Source organism: Epinephelus lanceolatus, chromosome 10 (genome assembly GCF_041903045.1).
Source record: "Epinephelus lanceolatus isolate andai-2023 chromosome 10, ASM4190304v1, whole genome shotgun sequence".
In the NCBI taxonomy this organism is placed as follows: Eukaryota; Metazoa; Chordata; class Actinopteri; order Perciformes; family Serranidae; genus Epinephelus; species Epinephelus lanceolatus.
The window spans coordinates 12,244,704-12,270,979 of record NC_135743.1 but is presented as its reverse complement, the minus strand read 5'-3'; the positions used below and the strand labels follow the sequence as shown (position 1 = coordinate 12,270,979).

Below are 26,276 nucleotides of genomic sequence, written 5' to 3'. Positions count from 1 at the left end.
CATAGGCTCCCAAAGGTTACATTTTATGCAATATTAAAAATTTACACATTAAAAAAAATAATAATTTGAGTCCATGTATTGATTACATATTGCCACGCAAAAATAGCGATACTATGTTGTATACATTTTTCCCCATACTGCTATTATTTAGAAGAGCTGACGAATATTTTCATTATCAATTAATCAGATTATTTTCTAGATTAATAGGTCTATAAAATGTCAGGAAATAGAGCCAGGGAAGGTTTGGCATTTTTGTTAACTTTTTAAATGTATTAAATAGCTTTAGCTCTAGTATTTTTCATGCTTTGATTTGTATATAGGCCCAATAGTGGGTCATAATGTATACACTGTAAGAAAACTGAACACACCTTTTTTGCTTTTGCTCCCATTTTTCACAGCTTAAAATCAGATAACTCAGACTTTTTGACTTTTGGTCACAGTTTCTTAAAACCCCTGTCAGTGAGCAGTTCCCCTTTTCCAAGATAATCCATCCACCTGACAGGTGTGGCATATCAAATTGCTAAATAAACAGCATCATTACTACACAGGTGTGCCTCGGGATAACCACAATAAAAGGCCTCTCCAAAGTCTACAGTTTTATCACACAACACAATACAACACATGTCCCAAGTTTGGAGGAAGTGTGTCATTGCCATGCTGACTGTGGGAATGTCCACCAGAGCTGTTGCCAGTTAACTGACTGTTCACTTCCTTACCGTAAGCCACTTCCAATGTTGTTTCTGTATATTTGGCAGTACATCCAACCAACTACACTACTGCTAAATAGGAATAAAAAATATAAATGTATTGAGTGAATTAAAAAAAAAGTCTTAGATTTTTAGTTAAACCTGACATGCTGACTGCAGGAATGTCCACCAGAATTGTTACCAGTGAACTCAATGTGCATTTCCCTACCATAAGCCATTTCCAGTGTTTCTGTAAAGTTGGCAGTACATCCAACCAGCCACTCTACTGCAAAAATATGAGAGAAATATATATGTACTGAATATTGCCTATGTATTGAGTGTAGGGCTGCAACTAACGATTATTTTCATCATCGACTAACCTGTCGATTATTTCTTTGATTAGTCGACTAATCATTTTATCGAAAAATGTGTTAAAATGTTGAAAAATGTCGGTCTGTCTCTCCCAAAATTATGTCATCTATTGTCTTGTTTCGTACTCACGCCAAAGGGTTTTAATTCACTGTCGTGGGAGAGTGTGTAAAGCTGCCAATATCTGAACGTAAGAAGCTACAATAAGAGTATTTTGGGGTACTTTTATAGTACCTTTCTATAAAAAATGACTCAAGCCAATTAGTACTAAAATAGTCACCAATTATTTTAATAGTCGATTAGTCATCGATTAGTCGACTAATTGTTATAGCCCTAATCGAGTGCATAAAAAGTCTTACATTTTTGGCATAAACCTGTGGAAAATGGGAGCAAAAACTAAAGTGCTGCATTTTAATTTTTCATCAGTGCAGTGTACTACATTTTAAAGTAACGTATACTATGCATACCTTCTTGTACTTCTACAGCAACAACACTTTAAGTTCCATGTGTGGGAAGGGAAAAAGTTTCATTATTTTATCTTATGTTACAAGTAATTAAAGTTGGGCAGAAATAAATAGAGAATGCATCAACTAAAATTTCAATGACTGATTCATTACTTAAGTGTTTTTTAAAACAAGAATACCAAAAGGTTCAAAGGTTCCTAAATGGTAACATTGGATGTGTTTTTTATGATAATAACCTGATCAGCTTTGTGTTCAGGACTGTGAGCTGCACAAACCAAGCAATCTGAATGTGTCAACTTGGCCTCTGGGAAATTTACACCTTCAAACTGATTATTTCATTAATCAAAAAAAATAGTCATTAGTTGCAGCTGCAGCACTAAGGCCAAGGATCAAGTTTTAGCTTGTTGGTGTTCATCTACCTGCAGTGGGACACCTGAGCAGTTAGCTCAAGGTGGACGTTTGCAGCCACTGACATGAGAACCTACTGCTTAAAAACACACTGAAACAGCAAAACTGCAGCCTCTTTCTGCACAAATGTAAAGTCACAAGAGTGCAAACCCTTTAAAACTACAAGATGTAACATAATGGTTTAATGTAGTCTAGTTCCCAGATAAACATTCAGGAACATACAGGAAAAAAAGTATTTTCTGAGATGCTAAAAATGACAAATCACAGCAGCTGGACTCCTCTGCTGCTGCATTATCTACTGGACAATATGAGGACATGCTTTCAGCCACTGCCACCAACAAAGTATTTCACACAGATATAACTGCGTCACGCTGAAATAAAGTTGCGTCAAACTGTTATCCAGGGACATAAAAAACAAACTGGATAGCAGACATTTCAGAGAAGTTTTCTTGCTCTCCTTCTGCCACCAGCTAACTTGCTAACGTTAGCTAACTTTAGGTCACATCAGCATCCGAGCAGGCTAGCGGCACCATTAGCCACCAAAAATAGCCACACAACCAGATTTATTTAAAGGACAAAGTGTTTAAATCACTTTTTACCTTCTGTGCCAGTGTCCTCCGGTAGTGTTTTGGCGACAGCTCCGGAGGAAAGGTATCCCAAAAGGCAGAGTACAATCGCAGCGGCTCGTCCCCAGTCCACAGCCCGCATCATTGCAGATGTGTGTATCAACGGTTAGAAAACAAAGTGTGAGCCCAGATCTTTATCCTTTAAAAACTCACTGACCGGACACATCAGCGTTCACTAGGTTTATTCCGCAAAGGAGGCGACACTCCATGTTCAGCAGCATCAGCATTCCTGGTTTTTCTCCTGTGAAGCTGTTTCCTCTGAGCCGTTGTGCATCCCCCGGCCCTTCTGCCGCTCGCTCGGTATTTTTTTTCATCGACGGGTCAGAGAGGAAGACGGCCCCATTCCTCTGAGCCACATGCACCAGAACAGCACCAACAGGCGGCTTCTTCCCCACGCAGCACCGCTGACATCTGCGGAGCTCTGGCGCCATCTGCCGGCCGAAGAGAAGAAAGTCTCCTGTAGTCTTTTAACCATTTGAAACCTGAGCAAATTGGTTTCTTTCAAAAACACCAGAAGGTAATGAGCAATGAAAGAAGAAATGTCCCCAAAAATTAGTAAGAAATTAGTTAAAAGAAGAAAAAAAAAAAGAAAATTAGCACAAAAAAGGTAAAAAAAAAAAAAAAAAAGAAGAAGAAGAAGAAGAAGAAGAAGGAAACAAGGAGGGAAATGCCCTGGCAAAAGAGCATGTAACATAGTTTAAAATATATAATAATCATAATTATAATTATAGTTTTTCCTAGCTTTTTTTTTTTTTAAAAAAAATAATTGTCTAAATCTATTAAATGTTATTGCACTTTATGTCACATTTTTTACCAAGTTGCTCATTGCCCTTTTTCCCCATGTTTTTGAAAGACATTGCACCAGTTTGCTCAAGGTTCAAAGGTCTGAATATTTGTGAGAGGTGTCTGACAGCAGCACAGGACAAGTGAGTGCTAGGGTTAAAGGTCTTTTTTTTTTAATCTAAATTATGGACCCCAAAACTGAGAAATTCAAAAATATGTTTTTCAGGGACTGTTCTTTATTTATCAGATGAGGGGGGTGGCTGCGGTTTGACTTTTTTTTTTTCTGTTTTTAATTTTTATTTATTTAATTTTTATTAATTTATTTATGTATTAATTAATTTTTATTTATTTATTTATTTAACTTTAATTATTTGTATATTAAGCTCTTTATTTAATTTTTATTTTTGTATTTATTTTTTATTTATTTATTTATTTGTTGCTGCTTTTGTTTTTGACCCTGGCCAAAGCTACAAATATTTTCCTTGAGCCTCCCAGAGTGACCGGGGAAATACATAACACTCCCTTCACCATTAATTCGTTATTAGATTTTTAAAAATTTGCCATTTGATTTTTTTATAGTCAAAAGTTGATGCGACAAAATCCTGGAGTTGAAGTCTCTCTTGTTGTGCATGATGGTTAGTTTGTGCTAACAGTTTGCTTTTGGCCAAATTTTAAATGAGACACAGAATAAAGTGATTTTGATGAAATATCACTATTCTAAGCTTAGATTTTGTTATGTTATGTTTTGTTTTGTTATGTCTGATGTAAGCCTTAGTAACCCATGATCTCGGAAATTTTAAAATCCAACAACGATTTCAGTTTTTACAGTTTCTGGCTGTGGCGAATGGTGTCAATTTGGCGAGTTTTGCGACCCCACCAGGATAAGCACTTACAGAAAATGAATGAATGAATATAAAGAAGAGATGATCTAACACACATCCATTTGCTCTTCAATCCTCCTGTCTCACTCTGCATCTGAATTATGTTCAACATTAGTTCCCTTTTCATTTTTGTTGTTTTTGAATGAACTAAAAGTGGTGTGACCACGGCCGTAGCCCCAAATTCTGGGCCATATGCATTAAGCAGTCTCAGTGGGCCCCCCTGCCCTTCCTCTTTTGATTCATGTCTCTGTCACGCAACCCTGGCCTCACTCCGAAGTCATGTAAATCTAAGGCAGTAACTTGCGGCGTCAGAAACCAACTAAAAAAGGCATCATTTAATGTGGGCATGATATGCAGCCAGTTACCTTTATAGTTTAATGGTGCTCAGCAGCGTCAGGGGGTAATGCTGTGGGACAAGGACGAAAGTTAAGGTGGCGAATGTCCTAGTGTGGTGGGCAAGAGGGGAAGTGGATGGGTCCAACAAACACCGACCTTTACCCGAGAGAGCGATGTTAGCGTCCCATAAGATTCTAAAGCTAAACCCTGTTCAAAGTCAGTTTGCGGTGTTGTACTGATGTAGTGGGTTTATTTTGAAAGAGACTGTATGTAAACATTAAATTTCCTGTGAAAACGGAAGTGTATCTTGAAAGAACACAATGCATGTAACAGGCAGAACTTGACACAGTGTCTCAGAACAACAACCCAGGGTACCTTGCGTCATTTTTTTTATTTTTATTTTTTATCACTAAATACTAGAATCACTATGCACTTTAAATAAGATGCATCAATGTATGCTTGCATACATTCATGTTCTTGTTTGTTGTCTGTCTGCGTGCTTGTAAATATGTGCTCATATTTTATGTTTTTATACATGTTTTTTTGTGAAGCACATTGTGTTGCTTTCTGTATGAAATGTGCTTTATAAATAAATCTTCTTCTTCTTCATATGTGGATGTGAAAAGTCCATGAGCAAAGGTTGTGCAGCCTCTTCCTCCTGCACACATCTACAGACCTCCAGCACCACCTGCAGCCCAACATGGTGATGGTAGGGGGAAAAAACCTGTCAGAGAAGTTTAGTTATAACATCATGTTACCTGTTGTTATGTAACACAACTCTGTTGCATTTTGTATTCTTTCATTACTTATATGAGGATGAAGCTTAGATAAAAAGTTAATTCCCTGTCACACATCGTGAAAAATTGGACCCATTTTTTGGTATGTCTGTAAATAAAGTAATCTTTTGTCCTGTCTTCTGTTTTATCTTTCTGGGGTGAATATTTTTGTTTGTTTTTACTTCTTTTACATAGACTCCAGTGGTTTAATCTCCTTCAGCAATGTCTTTTTTATTGTGAGACACTGGATAGTCCAGCGTTTCTGGCCTCTGGCAGCTCTTTAGATGAAACAGTCAGTATGGAACCTTTGATGAGGGTTTGTGAGACCGTGAATCACTGCTTTATGATTTAAGTATTTCAAACCAAAGGCTGATTTACAAAATAAATATCTGCACTGCTTATGTACACTGACATTTCGAGAACCTGCTCCACAGGTTAGACGGCTGTGTTCCCATCAACATTTACATAACAAGGAAGCTTCTGCGTCTACCAAATACGTCATTTACATTTCCGACAGTCTGATGTTTCTAATATCTCACTGACATATCGACACAGCTTCCTGATGATTTACCAGGACTAAAAATCCAGCTTTCCTCAATTTTCTGTTTTGTACATGACCTGGTTATGTGATCACATGTATGAAGTGCAGATTGGCAAAGGAGATTAAACTATTTCTTCAGACTGAGAGTCTCCAATGATGAAGTTCTTTAGCCCAGACATGAAGTGCTCTGCTCTTGTAATCCTGATGATCAACAGCTTCTGTGTCTTCTCACAAAGTAAGAATATCTTTCACATTTATTTTTTTGTTCTACTAACACGAATACTCACAAAAACCTTTTGACTGTTTTAAGTTTCTGTATAAAATATGAATGCCTGAGAGAAAGTCAAGTATTATTGTCATACATTTATACTTTATTTTATTTCATTGTTTTTCAGTTCCCCATAAATTTCTCTACGTTGTGGGTTGCTTTGAAAACGGGACAACTGAAGTTCAGTATGAGTATGATGCTGAGGAGATGTTATACATGGATTTTGACAGAGATGAGGTTGTTTACACTGTGCCCACATTTCTTGTGGACGACCCAAGTAAACTCTTTGAGAATTTGCACATATATCTAGACGCTAAGAAAGCCAAGAGATCATGTAAAGCGATTGTGGTACTCTGCAAAGAGGAGGAGGAAGACCCAACAGAGGAAAGTGGTGAGTTAACCTCAACATTTCTCTCTGTTGTGACGTGACTGCTAAGATGCTGATGATGTTTTTTAATTGTCTTTTGACCCACTAAAGACCCCCCTGAGAGCATCATCTACCCTTCAGAGGAAGTTGAGCTGGGAGTTGAAAACAGCCTCATCTGCTTTGTGAATCATTTCTACCCACCTGAGATCAAAGTCACCTGGACCAGAAATGGTCTCCCAGTTTCGGAGGGGGCGTCACTCAGTCGGTATTATCCCAATAATGATCAAACCTTTCATCAGCTCTCCACCCTGACATTCACACCGAGGGAGGGAGACATTTACAGCTGCACTGTGGAGCACATGGCCCTGGACAGGCCTCAAACAAGGATCTGGGGTGATTGATTTATCTTAAGAAGCCACTTAAATATAGAAATAATACAATGATTTGTGAATGTAATGATGTTTTCTCACGTTCCTTCACAGAACCTGACTTTAGTCATGACAGTAGTGTGGGACCAGATGTTTACTGTGGAGTGGGCCTGGCTGTGGGTTTATTGGGAGTCGCAGCTGGAACATTTTTAATAGTTAAAGGACACCATGGACGGTAACATCTCTGTTTAAGAGAGATGAAATTGATGATGATGATGATGATGAAGACAACGATGATTTTGAAGTGCACTATTTATTGTCTTCTAAACCGTGATTTGGTTTAGAGGGAGGTGTGAACATCAGGCCTGCTGTGGCTCATTCAAGAACGAATCGAATGACATGTTTAGTTGTGGAAAATTTACACTGTTCAAACAAATATTTTCTCACCATGCGCAAAGAAAACAGATTGTAAACTATATTTCAGCCTGTCATTTACATGTGAACACATCTTAATATACTGTACATATGCAAGATTATGTTTAACTTTAAAACAAAACTACGAAAGTTTTGAGGGAGGAAATAACACATTGTTCCTCTTATTAAAGAAATGCTGAATTCATAAGCAACTAGGGACCATCAACATAAAAGTAGTCACTGATTTGAAGAGGAAATGTTCACTGTCCAGTCTGCTGATCAGTACTCTTTTTTAAATGCCCTCACTCTTTGTTTCGTCTCACTCTGCATCTGAACTGTTTAAATATTACTTTACATTTTTCTTGTCTTTGAATGACCCAAGTTGTGTGACATTCATGTATCTGTGGTTACCTACATGCTCCAGAACAGCCTCTTCCTCCTGCTTGCATCTACAGACCTCCATCGCCGACAGCCCAACATAACAAATTTCTTTTGATGTAAGAAAAAAACCTGACAGAGAAGTTTGGTTATAAAATCATGTTACCTGTTCTTTCTGCAACTTTCTCTCTCAGGTTGCATTCTTGTACCCTTTCATTTCTAATTTGAGGAAGAAGTTCAGATGAAATTGTCACTTCCTGTCACATGATGCATCATAAAATTTGAACCCATTTTAACTAAAGCAGTCTTCTGTTCTGCCTTTTTTGAAAATCTTTCTGTTTGTTTTTACTTGTATTACTGAGACACTTATGCAGTGGATTAATCTCCTTTAGCAGTAAAAATAGATGAGACGCCAATCTCCAGTCACCTAGGTATGAGACACTTTGATAAAACAATAACAACCAACCACCATCTCTCCTCACAGCTGCAAATGTTAATTGCGAAAATGCGACAACCTTTAATACATAGGTTAGTGTTTCCTAATCTGGGATCACGATCTACACATTTTTGTTTTACAAAATTAAACTAATTTTTTCACTAACCTTATTTTTTATTTTTTATTTTTTTTGTGAGACACAAGATGGTTCAACGTTTCTGGCCTTGGGAAGCGATTCAAAAAAAAAAAAAAATTATATACTGTACAACCCCACTTCCAAAAAAGCAAATCTTTTTCGACCTATATTCAACTGAATACAACACAAAGACAATATATTTAATGTTCAGACCGATTAACTTTATTGGTATTTGTAAATATACACTCATCTGAATTTGTTGCCTGCAACATGCTCCAAAAAAGTTAGGACAGGGGCAAAAAAAGACTGGGGAGGTTGCTGAATGCTCAGAAAGCAGGTTAAACAGGTTAACTGCTGACAGATGATAGTGTCATGACTGGGTATGATGGGGCATCCTCAAAAAGCGAGGACAGCGGGAGGTTCACTGCTTTTTGAAAAACTGCATGTTAAATAGTCCAACAGTTTAAGAACAACATTTCTCAAAGCACAATTGCAAGAAATTTAGAATTTCACTATCTTACAATCAATAATATCATTAAAAGATTCAGAGTCAGCACATAAGGGGCAAAGCTGAAAACCAATACTTCATGGCCATGACCTTTGACCCCTCAGACGGCTCTGTATTAAATACTGACATGATTGGATAAAGGATATTACCACACAGGCTGAGGAACTCATTGGAAAACCACTGTCAGTTAAAGAAAAAGCAAAAGAAAAAAACATATACCAACAACATCTAGAGACACTGCAGACATCTCTGTGTCTGAGCTCATCTGAAATGGACTGACACAAGGTGAAAAGGTGTTCTGTGGTCTGATGAGTCCACATTTCAAATTTGTTTTTGGAAATCAGGGACAAAAGGGCCGTCCAGATTGTTACCAGCTCAAAGTTCAAAGCCAGCATCAGTGATGGTATGGGGGTGTGTTAGTACCCATGGCATCATAAGTAACTTGCACATCTCTGAAGGCTTAGAGGGACATACAGGTTTTGGAGCAACATATGCTGCCAAAGATGACGCTTTTCAGGGACGCCCCTGTGTATTCTAGCGAGACAATGCAAAGCCATATTCTGCACATTACAGCAGCGTGTCTTCGCATTAAAGGAGTGCAGGTACTGGAGTGTCCTGCCTACAGTCCAGACCTGTCTCCCACTGAAAATGTGTGATGCATTATGAAGCGCAAAATATGACAACAGAGACCCCAGACTGTAAGGCAGCTAAAGCTGTACATCAAGCAAGAATGGGAAAGACTTTCACTTTCAAAACTTGAACAATTAATTTCCTTGGTTTCCAAATGCTTACTGAGTGTTGTTAAAAGAAAGGGTGATGTAACACAGTGGTAAACATGCTCCTGTCCCAACCTTTTTGAAACATGCTGCAGGCATCACATTCACATTGAGTGTATATTTTAAAAAAACATATATGTTTGTCAGTTTGATCATTAAATATCTTGTCTTTGTACTGTATTCAACTGAATATAGGTCAAGAGGATTTACAAATCATTGCATTGTGTTTTTATTTACGTTTTAAGCAGCGCAACATTTTCAGAATTAGGGTTGTATATCTACACTTACACTTTCAAATGCAACAATTTTGTTTTTGCTCCCATTTTTTCACCTGCTAAAGTTAAAGATCTCAGGCTTTTAAAATGCACTTAACAGATAAATGTCTCTCAAATTGTGGTCACAAATTTGTTATAATCTGTGTCAGTGAGTACTTCTCCCTTTCCAAGATAGTCCATCCACCCGACAGGTGTGGCATAACAAGAAACAGCATCATTACTACACAAGTGTGCCCTGGGCTGGTCAAAATAAAAGGCCACTCTAAATGTGCAGTTTGATCACACAACACAATGCCGCAGATGTTTCAGGTTTTGAGGGAGCGTGCCATTGGCATGCTGACTGCAGGAATGTCCACCAGAGCTGTTGCCCGTGAACTGAATGTTTATTTCATGACCATAAGACATCTCCAATGTCCTCAGGAAAGCTCATTTGCATGCTTGTCGTCGTCACAAGGGTCTTGACCTGGCTGCAATTTGTCATTGTAACTGACTTGAGTGGCCAACTGCTCACCGTCAATAGCATCTGACACTTTGGAGAGGTGTTCTCTTCACAGATGAATCCTGGTTTTTACACCGTACCAAGGAGATAGCAGACGGCATGTATGGCATCGTGCAGGTGAGCAGTTTTCTAATGCCAATACTGCGGTTATAGTGTGGTTATGGTGTGGGCTGGCATAAGCTATAGACAACGAACAATTGAATGCGCAGCGATACTGTGATGAAATCCTGAGGCATGATGTGATTTTGTGGAGTAGGACACACGCCTGGATCAACATCCCACATCACGTGCCTGGACCAACATTGCAAACAAGCAATCACAGCCCTCTGACATCATCAGTGTGCTGTTCCTGCGCTTCGTTTAAAATTTGTGCGTCTTTAGAACTAAGCTAATTTTCCAAAAATCCTCAGTAACAGTGAACAAAAACCGTATAAGCTACTGCAGAGTTAGAGTTAGCTTGCTAACTAGGTTGGCTATGCTTACAAATAAACTTCCCAATAGACTAGAATATTAGCGAGTTAGTTTGCTGATTAGGTAGGCTATGCTAACAAGTAAGCTTACCAGTAGGCTAAAATATTGTTCGTTATCATTAAGAGTAAAGATAATGTCATTTTGCAGTTTCAAAGACCTGGACACATTTTTCCTCCATTTTCAATGCAGATTTAAAACTATCATTTGCAAGAGTTTCTAATAGGCTTTGCAACTGAAAAATGATATTATTCACAATCTTTGTTAGTGAACAATATTTTAGTCTATTGGCAACCTTACTTGTTGGCATAGCCTTCCTAGTTAGCAAGCTAACTCGCTAATATTCTGGCCTATTGGCAAGTTTATTTGTTAGCATAGCCAACCTGCTTAATAACTAATTCACTAACCCTGCAGTAGCTTCTAGGGTTTTGGTTAATGGTAGTGCGGATTTCATTCATTTGTACTAACTTAAATTTGGAAAACTAGCTTCACTCTGAAGAAGCACAAAGAAATTTTGAAGGAAGCACAGGAGCAGCACACTGATGATGTCAGAGGGCTGTGATTGGTTGGTCAAAGTGTTGGTCAAGGAACATGATGTGAGATGTTGATCCAGGATCATGTCCCCCTCGAAAAAATCGCAATGTGCAAATTGCAAGACCCATTGCCGTGCTATTCATCACCATGACCCTTATATTAGATCATGACAACGCATGGCCGGTTGGATGTTCTGCCAAATTCCTGGAAACGGCATTGGAGACGGCTTCCAGCAGTGAAATGAACATTCAGTTCTCAGGCTACAGCTCTGATGGACATTCCTGCAGTCAGAATGCCAATGGCACCCCCCTCAAAACTAGTGACATCTGTTGCATTGTGTTGTCTGATAACACTGCACATTTTGGAGTGGCCTTTTATCGTGACCATCCGAAGGCACACGTGTTGTAATGATGCTGTTTAATAAACATCTTGATGTGCCACACCTGTCAGGTGGATGGATTGTCTTGGAAAAGGAAAAGTGGTCACTAAACCTATGAAAAGATGGAAGCAAACAAAAGTGTTGCATTTAAATTTGTGTTCTGTTTATGTACATGTAGCAGGGTGAGATGCTCATCCCCGCCCTTAATGCGAGAGTGTGCTTCCTTGCTCTCATCTCCACTCTATAGCCAATCACCACATGAGGGCACTCTACATGAGGAGGCTGTGTTCATCCTGACTCGCTCTTGCTCTTTGGCTCCGAGATCGCCCACTTCCCGGTCGCCTCGCTTCCTTTACCCGCTGCGCAGGTAATGTGGTAGTAGCTGCCTGTACACGTGTGGAAATCTGGCCGTTTGACTCACAATTTAATTAGACGGTGTGTTTGTATGTAGCTTCCTGTATTGCTGTCCTGGGCCGACGTTAATGACTCACGCGCCGTTCTCCCGAGCTGTCTGACTGTCCTCCTCCCGCTGCTGTACAGCGCGAGCTCTCGTCCGCTCTCGCTCAGGTGATCAAACACCACCTGATCGGTAAGTTAGCCTGTTGGCAATTGTTGTCGCTGTCAAGTTCAGCCTTTAGTGAGATTTTAATTTGGTTTATTTAAAGTGTGTGTGTGCATGTGAACTGTGGGGTTCGCTTTCACTTAATCTTGTCTGGATCTCTGATCTTGTTTTGTTACATTTTCTTTGAGTTTAAGACAGTTACGCATTGTTTTGGTTAAGTTGTATTGTGTTAATTTCTGTGGCTGGTGACGTATCTTATTTAATTCCTGATTTTTGTGAATTTTGGGTTTCTTGACATGAATATTGATTTGTGGTATTTTGATTTATTTTGTTAATGAACTTATTTTTGGCAGTTTATATTTGTTTATTTGGGTTTTTGGTTAATTTGTAATCTTTTGGCTGCCAACCTTACAAGTTTGGTTTATTTAAGGTTTGTTTTTGTTTGTTTATTTGGTTGTTTTTGTTTATGGCCATTTCTGAGTGCAACCCCATTAATTTTATTTCCCTCTTCCCCCTTCAGTTGCTGAGAGCCGACGTGGTGGTCCTGGTGTCCTGGGTGGTGGCTTCCCCTCTTTTTTTGGTGTACTGTGCGTCCCCTGGTCCTGGTTTTCTCTTCACTAAAGTGTGTGTGGCTGGCTGTCACGTATGACTGGGGTGACCTTATTTTTCGTTTGATCCCTCACACCCTTGTCGACCCATCTCCCTGCGGGTAAGCCTCAGTACTTAAAGGTCCCCCTTTATTTACATCCCTGTGTGGACGGTGCATCTATTGTTTTTTTTCTTTAGCAAAGTATTTTGTAATAAAGAATTGATTTTTCCTTTTTTTTCCAAGATATTTTTTAGGGCATTTTTTGGCCTTTAAGTGTGAAAGGGGAAGAGAGAGAGGGAGTGACATGCAGCAAAGGGCCACAGGCTGGGGTCGAACCCGGGCCGCTGTGGCAACAGCCTTGATCTCCCTCCATCCCTCGTGTTGCCACATACACATAACAATGCAATATTTGTTGAGGGGTTGGGAGACTGTGAATGTGTGGATTACATGATTTAGTTATTTGAAATTAAAAAACAAGGCTGATTTCAAAAATCAAAACATCTGCACTGCTTATGTACACTTGCATTTAAACCCCTGCCAGATTTACAGAACCTGCTCCACAGGTTAGACGGCTGTGTTGCCATCAAAACTGACATAACAAGGAAGCTCCTTTGTCTACCAAAGAATTCGTTTAGAATTCCGACAGCCTGATACTTCTGATATGGATACATTGATACAGGTTACTGAAAATTCACGATGGCTCGAAATCTAACTTCCTTCAGTTTCTGATTTGCGCTTTATCTGGTTATGTCATCACATGTATGAAGTGCAGATTGATAACGGAGATTACATTTTTTGTTCAGACTGAGTCTCCAATGATGAAGATCTGCAGCCCGGACATGAAGTGCTCAGCTCTCGTAATCCTGATGATCAACAGCTTCTGTGTCTTCTCACAAAGTAAGAATACATTTCAAATTTACTACTTTGTCCTAGTAACACAAATACTCACAGATACCTTTCTGTGGTGTTCAAAGTTTCTGTGGAAAATACAAATGCCTGTGAGAAAATCCAACAGGAGTGACTTGCTAGATCTATTTGTCATTATGTTTATACCGATGCATTTATCATTTTCCTTCGCTCTTTTATTCTTTATTGTTTTTTAGTTCGCCATGACACTTTTGTAATTGTGGGCTGCTTCTACAATGGGACAACTGAAATTGAGTTTGAGGTTGATGATGAGGAGTTTTTGTATGCGGATTTTGACAGAGATGAGCTTGTTTACACTGTGCCCAGATTTCTTGTGGACGACCCAAGTAAACTATTTGACAGTGAACATGAATATAGGAATGCAAAGAAAGGCAAGAAATCATGTTCAGCACTTGTGGCAATCGCCAAAGCAGAGGAGAGAAACCCACCCGAACAAACAGGTAAAATAACCTGCACCCAACATTTCTCTCTGTTGTGACGTGACTGCTAAGATACTGATGATGTTTTTTAATTGTCTTTTGACCCACTAAAGACCCCCCTGAGAGCATCGTCTACTCTTCAGAGGAAGTTGAGCTGGAAGTTGAAAACACCCTCATCTGCTTTGTGAATCATTTCTACCCACCTGAGATCAAAGTCACCTGGACCAGAAATGGTCTTCCAGTGTTGGAGGGGGCATCACTCAGTCGATATTATCTCAATAATGATCAAACCTTTCATCAGTTCTCCACCCTGACATTCACACCGAGGGAGGGAGACATTTACAGCTGCACTGTGGAGCACATGGCCCTGGACAGGCCTCAAACAAGGATCTGGGGTGATTGATTTATCTTAAGAAGCCACTTAAATATAGAAATAATACAATGATTTGTGAATGTAATGATGTTTTCTCACGTTCCTTCACAGAACCTGACTTTAGTCATGACAGTAGTGTGGGACCAGATGTTTACTGTGGAGTGGGCCTGGCTGTGGGTTTGTTGGGAGTCGCAGCTGGAACATTTTTAATGGTTAAAGGACACCATGGACGGTAACATCTCTGTTTGAGAGATATCATACACATGAAGTTGATGAAATTTACAACAATCATTTTGGAGTGCACTGTTTATTGTCTTCTAACACGTGAATTGGTTTAGAGACAGGTATGAATATCACTCATGCTGCCCCAAACACATTCCAGAAATCAAAATCCAATCAGGGCCAATGAGGTATCTGCGCGGGTGATGCTGTAAAACGCTAACAAAACAAACAAACAAACAAACGCTAACTCTAACATAGAGTAAACACAGCAATGAGTGAATTTATTGCAGAAATAGAGCCAATAACAATTAAACAAGAACAAGAGTATGCAGTGTCTCGGAGCAAAGGACATTTTTGCCTTTCTTCCGACTGGATTTGGCAAAAGCTTGATTTATCAACCAGCTCTGTTGGTGATGAAGAAGATGTTCCTCAGTGTTTTGTTATGCTGGTTGGCTGAAGGAGTTTGTCAAGGTGAGTGCTCCCACCTACTGAAAGTCTTTGGGGCAGCATCAAGGTCAGACTGACACAGAGAGCAAAACAGAGTGTTGAGCTCATTTCATCAGGTTAATAAACACCTGCTGACACTAAATGTCAAGGAGTGCTTTGGATTTACAAATCTAATATGAAAGGGCCTTCAAATATGAATGAAGCTTTTTATTAGATTTCTTTTTAATTAATGTTTCTGTTTACCTTCCAGGATATATAACTTTAATATATGTTATGAATGTTAAAGTTATACACAGTTTCTTTTAACTGTACAAAATAATCTTTATTCAATTAGATTATGTCACTGAGATCGAGATTTCTTTTGCAACAGCAACCTGAGTGCAGTATTGCTGCTGACTCTATTGCTGTTCCTGTGTGTCATATTTTTAATTTATGTATTGATAAAGGTGTTTTCCCGCAGAATTGGAAAATTGCCAAAGTTATGCCATTAGCAAAGAACCCTGCTGCACCTTTCTCTGGGGCGAATTGCCGAGTGATTATTTTGTTACCTGCTCTAGGTAAAGTAATGGAGAGGATTATGTTTGAACAAATTCAGTATTATTTTGATATCAATAATTTAAATAGTGATTTTCAACATGCATTTAGACCAGGACACTCCACTTGTACAGCTCTGACGCATATGACAGATGAATGGCGTATGGACATGGATAATGGGAAATTAGTGGGTGTCGTTCTACTTGATTTTAGTGCTGCATTTGATGTTATTGACCATTTTTTGTTATTAGGAAAACTTAAACAGTATGGTTTTAGTTTGTCAGCAATGAAATTGATTGAGAGCTATTTGACAAACAGGAGTCAAACTGTTTATTTTAATGGTAGTTTGTCTGATATTAAATATGTTGACTGTGGGGTGCCTCAAGGGAGTTGTCTTGGACCGTTATTATTTTCTATTTTTGTGAATGATCTCCCACTTGTGCTTGATAGGACTAAAATTGCCATGTATGCAGATGATAGTACAATATATGCAGCGGAGTCGTCTACAGTGGAGTTAAATAATAAGTTACAATATGATTTAAGGTTAGTGGCAGAATGGGTAACTTAAAACAAATTGGTCTTGAATGTGGGGAAAACTAAATCTATTGTTATTGGGTCAAGGTATCTGCTGAGAGATGAACCTTCCTTGGTATTGGAAATTGATAATATTCCTGTTAAACAAATTTATGAGACTAAACTTCTTGGTATAACTGTTGACCGACATTTAACATGGTCTAAACCAGGGGTAGGCAACCTGTGGCTCTGGAGCCACATGTGGCTCTGGAGCCACATGTGGCTCTTTAGCCCCTGTCCAGTGGCTCCTTGAGCCTTTGAGAAAAGAAGTCTATGGAAATTCATTCTATGAATCCAAATGTTGCTGAACCTCAATAGCAGTGGCTGGTTAGCTATGGATGCCAAATCCAAAAAAGTAAATTGAATAAATAGAGAATGTAGTAGTGCGTGGACAGATTTGTTTGCTCTCACTGCCAGCTCTGCAAAATTTAAGTACCAGATAATTATTAATAGTGCCCTGCACAGTGTCCACCTTGTGGTAAAACATATTAACAAATGCTTATTTAGACCATAAGTATACGCTAATTTAGACTTAATAGGCTATTTACCTTGATTATAAGGCTCAAACATGTTTTGCGGCTCCACACAGATTTTTTCAAATTATTTTTGGTCAAAAATGGCTCTTTTAATGGCAAAGGTTGCAGACCCCTGGTCTAAACATATTGATCATATTTTGAGTAAAATGGGAAGAGGGATCTCAATGGTAAAAAGAGTGTTAAAATTCATACCACAAGCTGTCACAGCTCAATTACTATTTTGCAATTTGGTCTAGTGCCTCAATGAAGGATTTAAATAAATTACAAGTTGCTCAAAATAAAGCAGCACGCTGTGTTTTACACTGTGCTCTTACAGAACTTATGTAATACATATGCATGATAGACTGGGTCGGCTAACTGTCACTCAAAGAACTTCTTATGTTTTGTTAAACTTGCTCAGGAATATTATTGTAAATAAGTCTCTGAATGTTTTGTATTACTTGTTTTCTTGTCAGTTTAGTCGACATGGTTATCTGACAAGACATGCTACTGAGGGGAGGTTCATCTTGCCTAAGGCTAATACCAATGTGTTAAAGAAATCTGTTTTGTACAGAGCCATACTGGGATGGAATTCGTTGCCACTTTATATTGTGTTGGTAGATTCCAAAGAGAGGTATAAATTCTTACTTAAACATTTTTTTCTAATATTGCAGCTGCAGTAGTTAAGTTGAGTAGGTGCACATGAGGTTACTGATTGACTCACCTTGACTTATTGTAAGTGTATGCCATACTAATTATGTGTATGTGTCATATGTCACAAGTGTTGTTGTTATACTTATTGATATATGATATGATGTAGTGCCTGTTCTCTTCCCTGCCTTGTGGTATTGTTATTCTTTTATCTGTTTGTGTGTTTTGCTATATTGTTTTTCCCTTGGATTCTTAATTTGTAATGTATAGGTGTTGGTGATTATGTCTTGTGTTCTATGTCTGTCTGCATCTATGATTCTATGTGTTGTGATTGTATTAGTTTTTTTTTCTCTCTCTCTTGGATGAATGGACAATTTGACTTAATGTTTGGACTCCAGGAAGAATAGCTATGCTAATGTGCTGGTGCTAATGGAGATCCAATAAATGAAATGAAATGAAGATGAAAGGGAAATACAAAGTGAAGTGATGTACTGCGGCGGCTTTTGCACCTTTATACATGAGCATAATATAGTTCTTTTCTTGTTGCCAGTGAGAACCAGCCAACCTTTTCACATGTAGTAAGTACATGATTTAACTCCTGTAATGAAACGAAGAACACGATAAGTTATATGAAATGCATGCATATATCTTTTATATTGTGCCACACCCCAAAAACAGCTCAGGAATGGCACAGGGGGCGTGACTTAGAGCTCAAGGCGTCAACCTGGCCTCCAAATTCCCCAGATCCCAATCTAATTGACAATCTATTGGGCATGCCAGTACCTTACCTCGCAACCCACAGGACTCAAAGGATCTGTCGGCAATGCTTTGGTGCCATACAACACAGGACACCCCAGAGGTCCTGTCTCCACGCCTCGACATGTCAGAGGCTTCAGGATAATACTTTCAAAATCACTTATCAAAACCTACATTTTCTTTGTCCTGTACACATTATGATAATTTAATTGAGCTTATTTTCCATGAAACGGTTTGACGAATCCCTGAAATGTTCAGATGATCAAAGATGGGAATGGTTGTTTAATTTTGAAAAGAAGGCAAGATTAACTATTTATTTAGTATTTACTTTGATTTCTCCAGAACTATATATTGTAATAAGTGTAATTGTTGGTAATTTGTACATTTTGTTTTGGACAATGAAGAATGAAGACTTAAATGTGAATGTTGCTTTAACATTTTTGCTTATTGATTGAAAATGTGCACACAGCACTATGGTTCAGGCTTATACAAATGGGCTGGGCAGTAATCACATGATCTGATATACTGGATATATGTTACTCATATACATAGAAATAATGCACTTAATACGCACTTTTTTTGCTTGTATTTCAACAATGTTATGTCTGTTTTCTTTTTGCCAATAAACATTGAGATTAAATTTAATAAATAATATATGTGATCCAAAATAAAGCATACCTGCTAAAACCTGAATGTGTGAACAGTTATCTGCTGACTAAAATTTTAACCACTTTCCTGGTTTCTTTCTTTTCATTTTATCTGTCTTTAAGATGATAAAACTATACTAAAAACCCTTACAGATGTTTGAAAAAAATTAAATAAAGTTGCTGCCGTTTGAAGATTCTGTGTTAGAGATTCTTTAGAATTTTACAACTTACCCTTCAGATGATAAACTGAACTCTAAATTAACAACCACAGCAACATGCATGGTAAATGATCAAATTTGTATGTCACTTTGATGGTCTGGGCCCTATTTCAGAAAGCAGGATTAGTGAAAACTCTGAGTATGTTGAGCCTGAGATGAGGTAAACTCTGAGTTTTCCGTTTCAGAAAGCCAGCTCAACAAAACCCTGAGTCAGTTACCATGGCAACTTACTCCATGAAGCAAACCTGCTGGCTCAGTCTAAGCCTGAGGCTGAGCGTGTTGCAGGTAGGAGAAACATGGCGTGTCCTTTAGTGAATGAAGTTGTGGACGTTGGGGCACAGTTTATACAGAGGCTGCTGAGTAAGGAGAAGGTGATTAGAGCCTGTTTGGATGTCTCCCTGGAGGAGTGTCTGTATGAAAGATACTGTTTGACCTCACAGTCTTTCATTTATCTTAATCTGTTCCACCCAGATATATCAAATATTACACATTGTGGATTTACATTATCATAGGAGCAAATTTTATGCATTGCCCTTTGCTTCTTCGGCAGCGGCAGTTTTCTTTACAACATCAGAGACACTGAACACATCAAAGAGACAGCGGTGGTTTTCCCTGGACATAAATCAGAATCGATTATCAAAGTATTTGCAACGGAGCATGTGTGGATGGAGTGTGATCAGGTTCAAACCCAGCCTGCAGTCTCTGCTGCGCGTCGTTCCCTCTCTCCCCCAACATTACACTGTTTTGCCATTAAAGGCAACAAAAGCCCCAAAAATAATCTTTAAATAAAAGGAATTCCACAGAACTTCAGGTTTGTCAGTGTTAATCAGAAATTAATCTACGCAGATATGATGCAATGATTCATGAATACTTTTCATATATTCAAAGATTCTGCGGTGTAACTGGCTCATTCAAGGGACTCAACATCCCATAATAGCTCCATCTGAGTATAAAGGAGATTACGTGAATCAGAAGTTATTTCACAGCAGTTCAGCAGTTAAATTAACCTCAGCCTAATACTGACAGAATAAAGAAAGTATAAACAAAACTTTTACCAGTCTGTACAACATTTTTGTGTTTGATGTTGTGTCACTGCCCAGTGTGTTTAGGCTCCATCAGATTACAGCTGAATAAGATGATACAGCAAATTATATTAAAATATATGAAGGGTAGACTGAGTATAGTTGAGACGTGTACAGTTGAAACACCCTAAATATCTTGCCTGCGCTGCAAGCCTGAACCGTGATTTTTACTCAACACATGCGTATTAGCATCCTCTTTGGTGGTGGGAAATTTGAAGAGTGTTAGCATCTCCAGTCTGAAGATATCAGCAAAAGTCTTTTTACTAAGGTAAGAATTTCACTTTACCATGTCCCTTCCACAATGAATAGCTTATTATCCTTTTGTGACCATCAAACATAACTTACATCATTGCTAACATTATTCTGTGCCCTAAAAACTCACATATTTCATGCTATCCTAGCATGTTAGGTCACTGCATAATCTAGAGAAATACACAAGGTGGTTAGCGGGGTACCTGTGACAGAGTTCTATTACATCACATGCTGTTAAGTTGTGCAGCGTAAAGATAACAGGTTACAAGTCATAATAAGACCACAAACAAAGAAAATGAAAATAAAATTTAATATTTGTGATACTTGAACTGTGTTATATTAATGGACATCTTTTTAACCATGAATGATATAAGGATAATTCAGCGTGTGGTGTAATAGGCAAGGTGGTAGAACGGGTACAGCTGATAAAGCCTTTATGGGATGTACAATAAAAACTAAACACCACCGCCGGCGCCAGAGCTTAGCACCACATGACCACTCAGTTGCGTGTCATAACTTCTTGTTTAGCCTATTTTTAGTGTTGGTGTTTTATTATTGCTTGTTTACAATAATATTCCATTGTTTTTAATTTCAATAAAGAGGAATGAATTTATATTGAAATATCTTGTCAAATTGTCCTTTTTTTAAAAAAAGTTTATTGCATTTACAAGTTCAGTCATCATCAATGGGTTTCAATAGGTGTCTCAACTGTACCATGGTACTGTCTCAACTGTACACATATGGGGTATAGTTGAGACGGTACCATGGTAAAAATGCACCTCATGTTTATGACCTGATTGTGGAAAAAATAAACAACTTATAAATGATATTCATCAATAATAAATTAGTATACAAACAAATTAAACTACATAAGAAAAATCACTTATTTCCAGTGTATAGTTTTTGTGCAATATCTGTTCAAAAATGAAGAAGCAAAAATTGTCCCAACTGTACTGTTTCTGTATTTTCTGTATATTAGACACACTAGCACGTCACATTACATAGGGATCACTTCACATTATCTACTAACACACTCTGCCGTCTGTTCCCATCACACCTCTCTCTGTTTAGTTGCAGCTGACGTGTTAGTTTTTGTTTTGTTTTTTTTCATTTCGGCGTCAGTAAAATCTCCGACTCAGCTGGGATGAAACTAGCGGCTTTCTGCTTTCGGCCACTGAATATCACGTTATCTGCACTCTACTGATGATGTCTTTCACTGCTCGCTGTGAACGCGCCTCTCTCAGGCTGAACATACTCAGAGTTGATTGAGCTGACTGTGATCAGCTGTTCTGTAACCGAAAACTCAGAGTTTCTCAGCTCAGGCTCAGTCAACCCGGAGATCGGGATTAGGCTCTGAGTTTGTTAAGCCTGCTTCCTGAAATAGGGGCCACAGAGCCACACCTGTTTACGGGAATGTTGCCGAGCACTCTGCTGCCTCACTTCCTCGTGTTTTCAGTGTGAGATCAAATTACTTCCGATTTGTAGCTATCTTGTCATTTCTCAGGTGTCAACATGCTCGCTCGCAGCTTCTTTTCCCTGCTGCTTCTGTTTCTGATATTTTCAAGAGCAGGTAAGTGACATTAAAATAGAGGTAACATTAAAATAGAAGCAGTCATTGTTCATTTGTTTTGCTGTTTAAAAGAGCACATAGACCAATGTTAGTGTTAGTTGTCAGTCTGTTGCTACATGTCGTAGATCAGAATGATTAATCATAATTGTAACAGGTATTTCTCACAAAAACAGTGATAAAAAAGCTGCTGCATATTATGAGTGTGAAAACAGGTAATGAACAAGAAAATATAACATATTAAATGATCTAGTCAAGTCAAGTCAAAATTTATTGTAGCCCGGAATCACAAAAAAATGCCTCAATGGGCTGTACATAAAAATACATAAGCAAATTACAAATAATACAACAAATAAAATATATAAAAACAAGTGAAATGACTATCTAACACTTGTTTGTTTCACGTTGCAGATGCTCTTTTTGGCTATGGTTTGCTACGCTGCCAGTTTACTTCCCCTGATGATGTGTTTTATATGGAGCAAATCTTCTTCAACAAGGTGCTTTTGATAGACTACAACAGCACTGCGGGAAAATACGTCGGCTACACAGAGAAAACAAGAGACCTTGCAGATGGCCTCAACAAAAGCCCTTCTTTTATGAAACAAGTAAAGAAGAATGAAGACAAATGCAAAAGCCACGTCTCATTGGCACTGGACCTCCTTTCAAAACCAGGTGACTGTGTGTTAAAATTCTGTTCAGACTTTAGATTACAGCCTGCAAATTATGGTGTCATTATTAAGGCTAGGATGTGTGGTATAATACTTATTACCGTTAAGTACAAATAAAGAAGACAAGAGGTCAGGAATTAAGGGGGTAACTTTGGGTTTAAGAGGAACTTACTTTTTGTATCACTTACATTAAGGATCCAGCACCCAGTCCTAAGGGTTTAATTGTAAGTGAGCATGTTGTGTCTTATTTTAACAATTTAGTGTATAGAAATTCACTAGAATGCAGAAAAATTAGTATTTGATGCTCAAAATTTACTGGTGGAAGACCCCCAAATCCTTTTCATATACGTCCCCCCCCAGTGTTGAAACAAAACCTACGTCTTTTGCCATGAATAACGCTATGAGAACCAAAACCATAGTTCTAGGCTGGACAGGTAAACCATCATCTATAAAGCTACGTAAATCTGAGGGGAGCTACAGATTCAGGTGATAATTCCTTGTAAGTTCATCATTTTTTTTTGATAAATTAGACTATATTTCTAGGTTGTTCCAAAATGCAGATTTGTTACCTTTTGTTTCCCTTCTGCCTTCCATTGATAGAAAGTGTTACTGAAACTCTCAGCATTGTTGGTGCATAAGATCTGCTATTTCATGCCAACTAGTTTTGTCTTTGGTTTCTTTCCCCCAAGTCGAGCCCTACGTCACCGTGAAGTCAATCGACGCAGCAAGCAGCAGACATCCAGGCATGCTCATCTGCAGTGTGTACGACTTTTATCCCAAACAAATCAGAGTGACTTGGCTGAGGAACGGAAAGGAGGTGACGTCTGATGTGACGTCCACTGAGGAACTGTCCAATGGGAACTGGCTCCACCAGATGCACTCCTATCTGGAGTTTACACCCAAACCTGGGGAGCAAATAACCTGCAAGGTGGAGCACAGCAGCTTTACCGAGCCCAAGCTTTATGACTGGGGTAAGAGAGTGACAGATTGGATCAACTTAATGTTATCAAGGCAAATCTCCATTTGACTAGAGTTACAAGACTTTGTGTTTGTGGTCATGTGTTTTTCAGACCCGACACCTCATTCACAGAATAACAAGAACGCTATCGGGACGGCAGGTCTGGTGCTGGGTCTGGTGTTTTTGGTTGCTGGGCTGATTTACTACAAGAAGAACAGTGCAGGTGAGAGTGAAGACCAAATCAGAGATAAATAGGTCTCGTTAAGATTAGACACAAACATTACATCCGGCTTTTGTTGTCTTCTGAATACACTGCACCACTGTTGTCTGAAGTGCAACTCATAGACACCCCTGCACTGATGCCTTTATATCAGATAAGATTTATTGTTCATTATCCCTTAAAGGTCCACTGTGTAGGATTTAGGGGGTTATACTGGCAGAAATGGAATAATATAATAAGTACACTTTCTTTGGTGTATAATCACCTGAAAATAAGAGTTGTGTTTTTGTTGCGTTTAAATGAGCTGTTTATATCTGCATAGGGAGCCGGTCCTCGTTTATAAAGAGGACCTCATAGGCTGCAAAAATAATGGTGGTAGCTAGTTACCATGATGTCACTCGTTAGTTTCTGAAGCCTCAAGTCTGTCATTTTGGCTGTCGCCATCTTGGTTTTTTGGAGCCAGAAGTGACCGAGAGTCCGGCGCTGTGGAGGAGCGAGTGGTTGATCTGACTTAGAAGCCAAGGGCATTAGCCGAGGCCTATCACTCATAGCGGCCCACCCTTGATTATGCCTAACTTTAAGCCTTAATAGAGGTGAGTTATTGAAAAGTAACCCCCGTACAGTCGTCATGAAGGGGGAAATTAACTATAAAGACCAAAAACTGATTTTTGTACCAGGCTTTAAACATGTTTATTCTGCTGTGATGTTGGTCATTTTAACCCCAGAGGTTGGCTTAGTTGCACCACCATGTTTCTACAGTAGCCCAGAATGGACAAACCAAACACTGGCTCTAGAGCGGGCCATTCGCATATTCATGTTTTTGCATCCGCCACTATTGTTAGAAGCGACGAGCAGCGTCAACTGGTTTAAATCACCTGGTTCATTTGTTTCGGAGAGGAGGAAACCTCTGTGGATATTTTGGCTCCCGATAAAAACCTCCTGAACGTCAGGATCTTTAGTTATCATAGAAAAAAGGTGAGCACACTTTAGCATGTGGTGGGGATCCACCTGTCTCCAATCCTGTCTACAATCATCACCACTATATTCCACTAAATCACCCAAAATCTTACACACAGGACTTTTAAATCATAGAGCATGAAAGTCAACACCACCAGTGATCATTGTCACATCCAAATCCACCAGTGATCATGTAGCATTTGTAGATTTGACAACTAGTTTTAAACACTTGTCAACACTGTAACTCAATATCAACCACATGTGTAACTTAATTTCTCCTTTTGTTTTTTATTCCAGGCCGAATGTTGGTGCCAACAGGTTAAGGCAGCCCGCCACTTTGGCTGAAACATTTGTAATACAAGCCAAAATTCGAAACGATGCGACTGTGAAATCATCTCAAATGTCAGAGGATCGAAGGAATAAGTAGTTGTTGATGTTTTTTATATTGAGTAAGACAGTTCTCATTGGCCAAAATAGCTGCACTCCCTTCTTGAGGAGGTTTAAAATAAGCTTTTACTGAAGTCTGAGGATAATGCTTTCAAAGTCACTTATCAAAGCCTACATTTTCTTTGTCCTGTGCACATTATGATAATTTAAATGAGCTTATTTTCCATGAAATGGTTTGACGAATCCCTGAAGTGTTCAGATGATCAAAGATAGGAATGGTTGTTTGATTTTGAAAAGAAGGCAAGATGAACTATTTATAGTAATAGTAATATAGTAATATAGTATTTACTTTGATTTCTCCAGAGCTATATATATTGTAATAAGTGTAATCGTGGGTAATTTGTAAATTTTGTTTTGGACAATGAAGAATGAAAACTTAAATGTGAATGTTGTTTTAATATTTTTGGACTTTTTTTATTGATTGAAAATGTGTACACAGCACTATGGTTCAGGCTTATACAAATGGGCTGGGCAGTAATCACATGATCTGATATACTGGATATATGTTACTCCTATACATAGAAATAATGCACTTAAAATCCACATTTTTTGTTTTTATTTTCACATTGTTATGTCTGTTTTTCTCCAGCCTATAAACATTGAGATTGTATTTAATACAGAATATATGTTATCCAAAATAAAGCATACCTGCCAAAACCTGAATGTGTGAACAGTTATCTGCTGACTAAAATTTGAGTTGAAGTTGTCCTTCAAAGTAGTACAAAAATATTATGTAACAAAGCCAAAGCCAAAGCCAGCTACTGTTATTGTTCAGGCAGGAACAAGAAATGCTGTGCTATCAAAATTCACTGTCAGTGAGATAACAATATCACTTTAATCTATTATGCTTCAAACTTTATTTTCAATTATCTTAAACAGCAGTATCATCTTGGTTTTATCGGTCTCTTCACTCTGGATTTTGTTTGCCCTACCTAATAAGATCTAGTTGAACAGTTAAGTCAGTTTGAATAATACCAGTGCCAAGGGTATTTGTCAAAGTAAACTATGGCTCTGAT

The 26,276-nt window shown here is 38.5% G+C and overlaps 4 protein-coding genes across 5 annotated transcripts in view; 3 read left to right on the top strand and 1 right to left on the bottom strand.

Annotated features, from left to right (window-relative positions):
* The window catches only part of fam171a1 (family with sequence similarity 171 member A1), a 29,692-nt gene extending 26,854 nt beyond the window's left edge, over nucleotides 1-2,838 (bottom strand). The window contains exon 1 of the mRNA XM_033641400.2: nucleotides 2,527-2,838. Coding sequence (XP_033497291.1) covers nucleotides 2,527-2,638 — 112 coding nt within the window. The 5' untranslated portion in view covers nucleotides 2,639-2,838. The remainder of the gene's footprint in view (nucleotides 1-2,526) is intronic.
* Nucleotides 2,839-5,867: 3,029 nt separating this feature from the next.
* LOC117265771 (H-2 class II histocompatibility antigen, A-U alpha chain-like) lies at nucleotides 5,868-7,966 on the top strand. The gene is made up of 4 exons (XM_033640463.2): nucleotides 5,868-6,105; nucleotides 6,266-6,529; nucleotides 6,617-6,898; nucleotides 6,988-7,966. The coding sequence occupies exons 1-4, from the start codon at nucleotides 6,024-6,026 to the stop codon at nucleotides 7,110-7,112; spliced, it is 753 nt and encodes a 250-aa protein (XP_033496354.2). The 5' UTR covers nucleotides 5,868-6,023; the 3' UTR covers nucleotides 7,113-7,966.
* Nucleotides 7,967-11,956: 3,990 nt separating this feature from the next.
* On the top strand, nucleotides 11,957-18,916 carry LOC117265769 (H-2 class II histocompatibility antigen, A-U alpha chain-like). Of its 2 annotated transcripts, XM_033640461.2 has the most exons (7): nucleotides 11,957-12,043; nucleotides 12,128-12,265; nucleotides 12,759-12,947; nucleotides 13,631-13,724; nucleotides 13,931-14,194; nucleotides 14,287-14,568; nucleotides 14,658-18,916. In XM_033640461.2, the coding sequence occupies exons 4-7, from the start codon at nucleotides 13,643-13,645 to the stop codon at nucleotides 14,780-14,782; spliced, it is 753 nt and encodes a 250-aa protein (XP_033496352.1). In that variant the 5' UTR covers nucleotides 11,957-12,043; nucleotides 12,128-12,265; nucleotides 12,759-12,947; nucleotides 13,631-13,642; the 3' UTR covers nucleotides 14,783-18,916. The 2 variants fall into 2 exon arrangements, with proteins under 2 accessions (XP_033496352.1, XP_078027658.1); XM_078171532.1 differs by having other exon boundaries at nucleotides 12,008-12,265.
* Nucleotides 18,917-21,678: 2,762 nt separating this feature from the next.
* Nucleotides 21,679-25,931, top strand: LOC117265734 (H-2 class II histocompatibility antigen, E-S beta chain). Its single transcript, XM_033640390.2, has 5 exons — nucleotides 21,679-22,013; nucleotides 22,422-22,682; nucleotides 23,368-23,649; nucleotides 23,749-23,859; nucleotides 25,111-25,931. The coding sequence occupies exons 1-5, from the start codon at nucleotides 21,956-21,958 to the stop codon at nucleotides 25,134-25,136; spliced, it is 738 nt and encodes a 245-aa protein (XP_033496281.1). The 5' UTR covers nucleotides 21,679-21,955; the 3' UTR covers nucleotides 25,137-25,931.
* The last annotated feature ends 345 nt before the right edge of the window (nucleotides 25,932-26,276 follow it).

Excerpts from the sequence above, each read along its gene's own strand:
- LOC117265734 (XM_033640390.2), top strand. The coding sequence starts at position 21,956 with ATGCTCGCTCGCAGCTTCTTTTCCCTGCTGCTTCTGTTTCTGATATTT. Across the intron at positions 23,650-23,748 it reads GCCCAAGCTTTATGACTGGG|ACCCGACACCTCATTCACAG; the intron begins GTAAGAGAGTGA and ends TGTGTTTTTCAG. Across the intron at positions 23,860-25,110 it reads CTACAAGAAGAACAGTGCAG|GCCGAATGTTGGTGCCAACA; the intron begins GTGAGAGTGAAG and ends TTTTTATTCCAG.
- LOC117265769 (XM_033640461.2), top strand. The coding sequence starts at position 13,643 with ATGATGAAGATCTGCAGCCCGGACATGAAGTGCTCAGCTCTCGTAATC. Across the intron at positions 14,195-14,286 it reads AAACCCACCCGAACAAACAG|ACCCCCCTGAGAGCATCGTC; the intron begins GTAAAATAACCT and ends GACCCACTAAAG. Across the intron at positions 14,569-14,657 it reads GCCTCAAACAAGGATCTGGG|AACCTGACTTTAGTCATGAC; the intron begins GTGATTGATTTA and ends GTTCCTTCACAG.
- LOC117265771 (XM_033640463.2), top strand. The coding sequence starts at position 6,024 with ATGATGAAGTTCTTTAGCCCAGACATGAAGTGCTCTGCTCTTGTAATC. Across the intron at positions 6,106-6,265 it reads CTTCTGTGTCTTCTCACAAA|TTCCCCATAAATTTCTCTAC; the intron begins GTAAGAATATCT and ends ATTGTTTTTCAG. Across the intron at positions 6,899-6,987 it reads GCCTCAAACAAGGATCTGGG|AACCTGACTTTAGTCATGAC; the intron begins GTGATTGATTTA and ends GTTCCTTCACAG.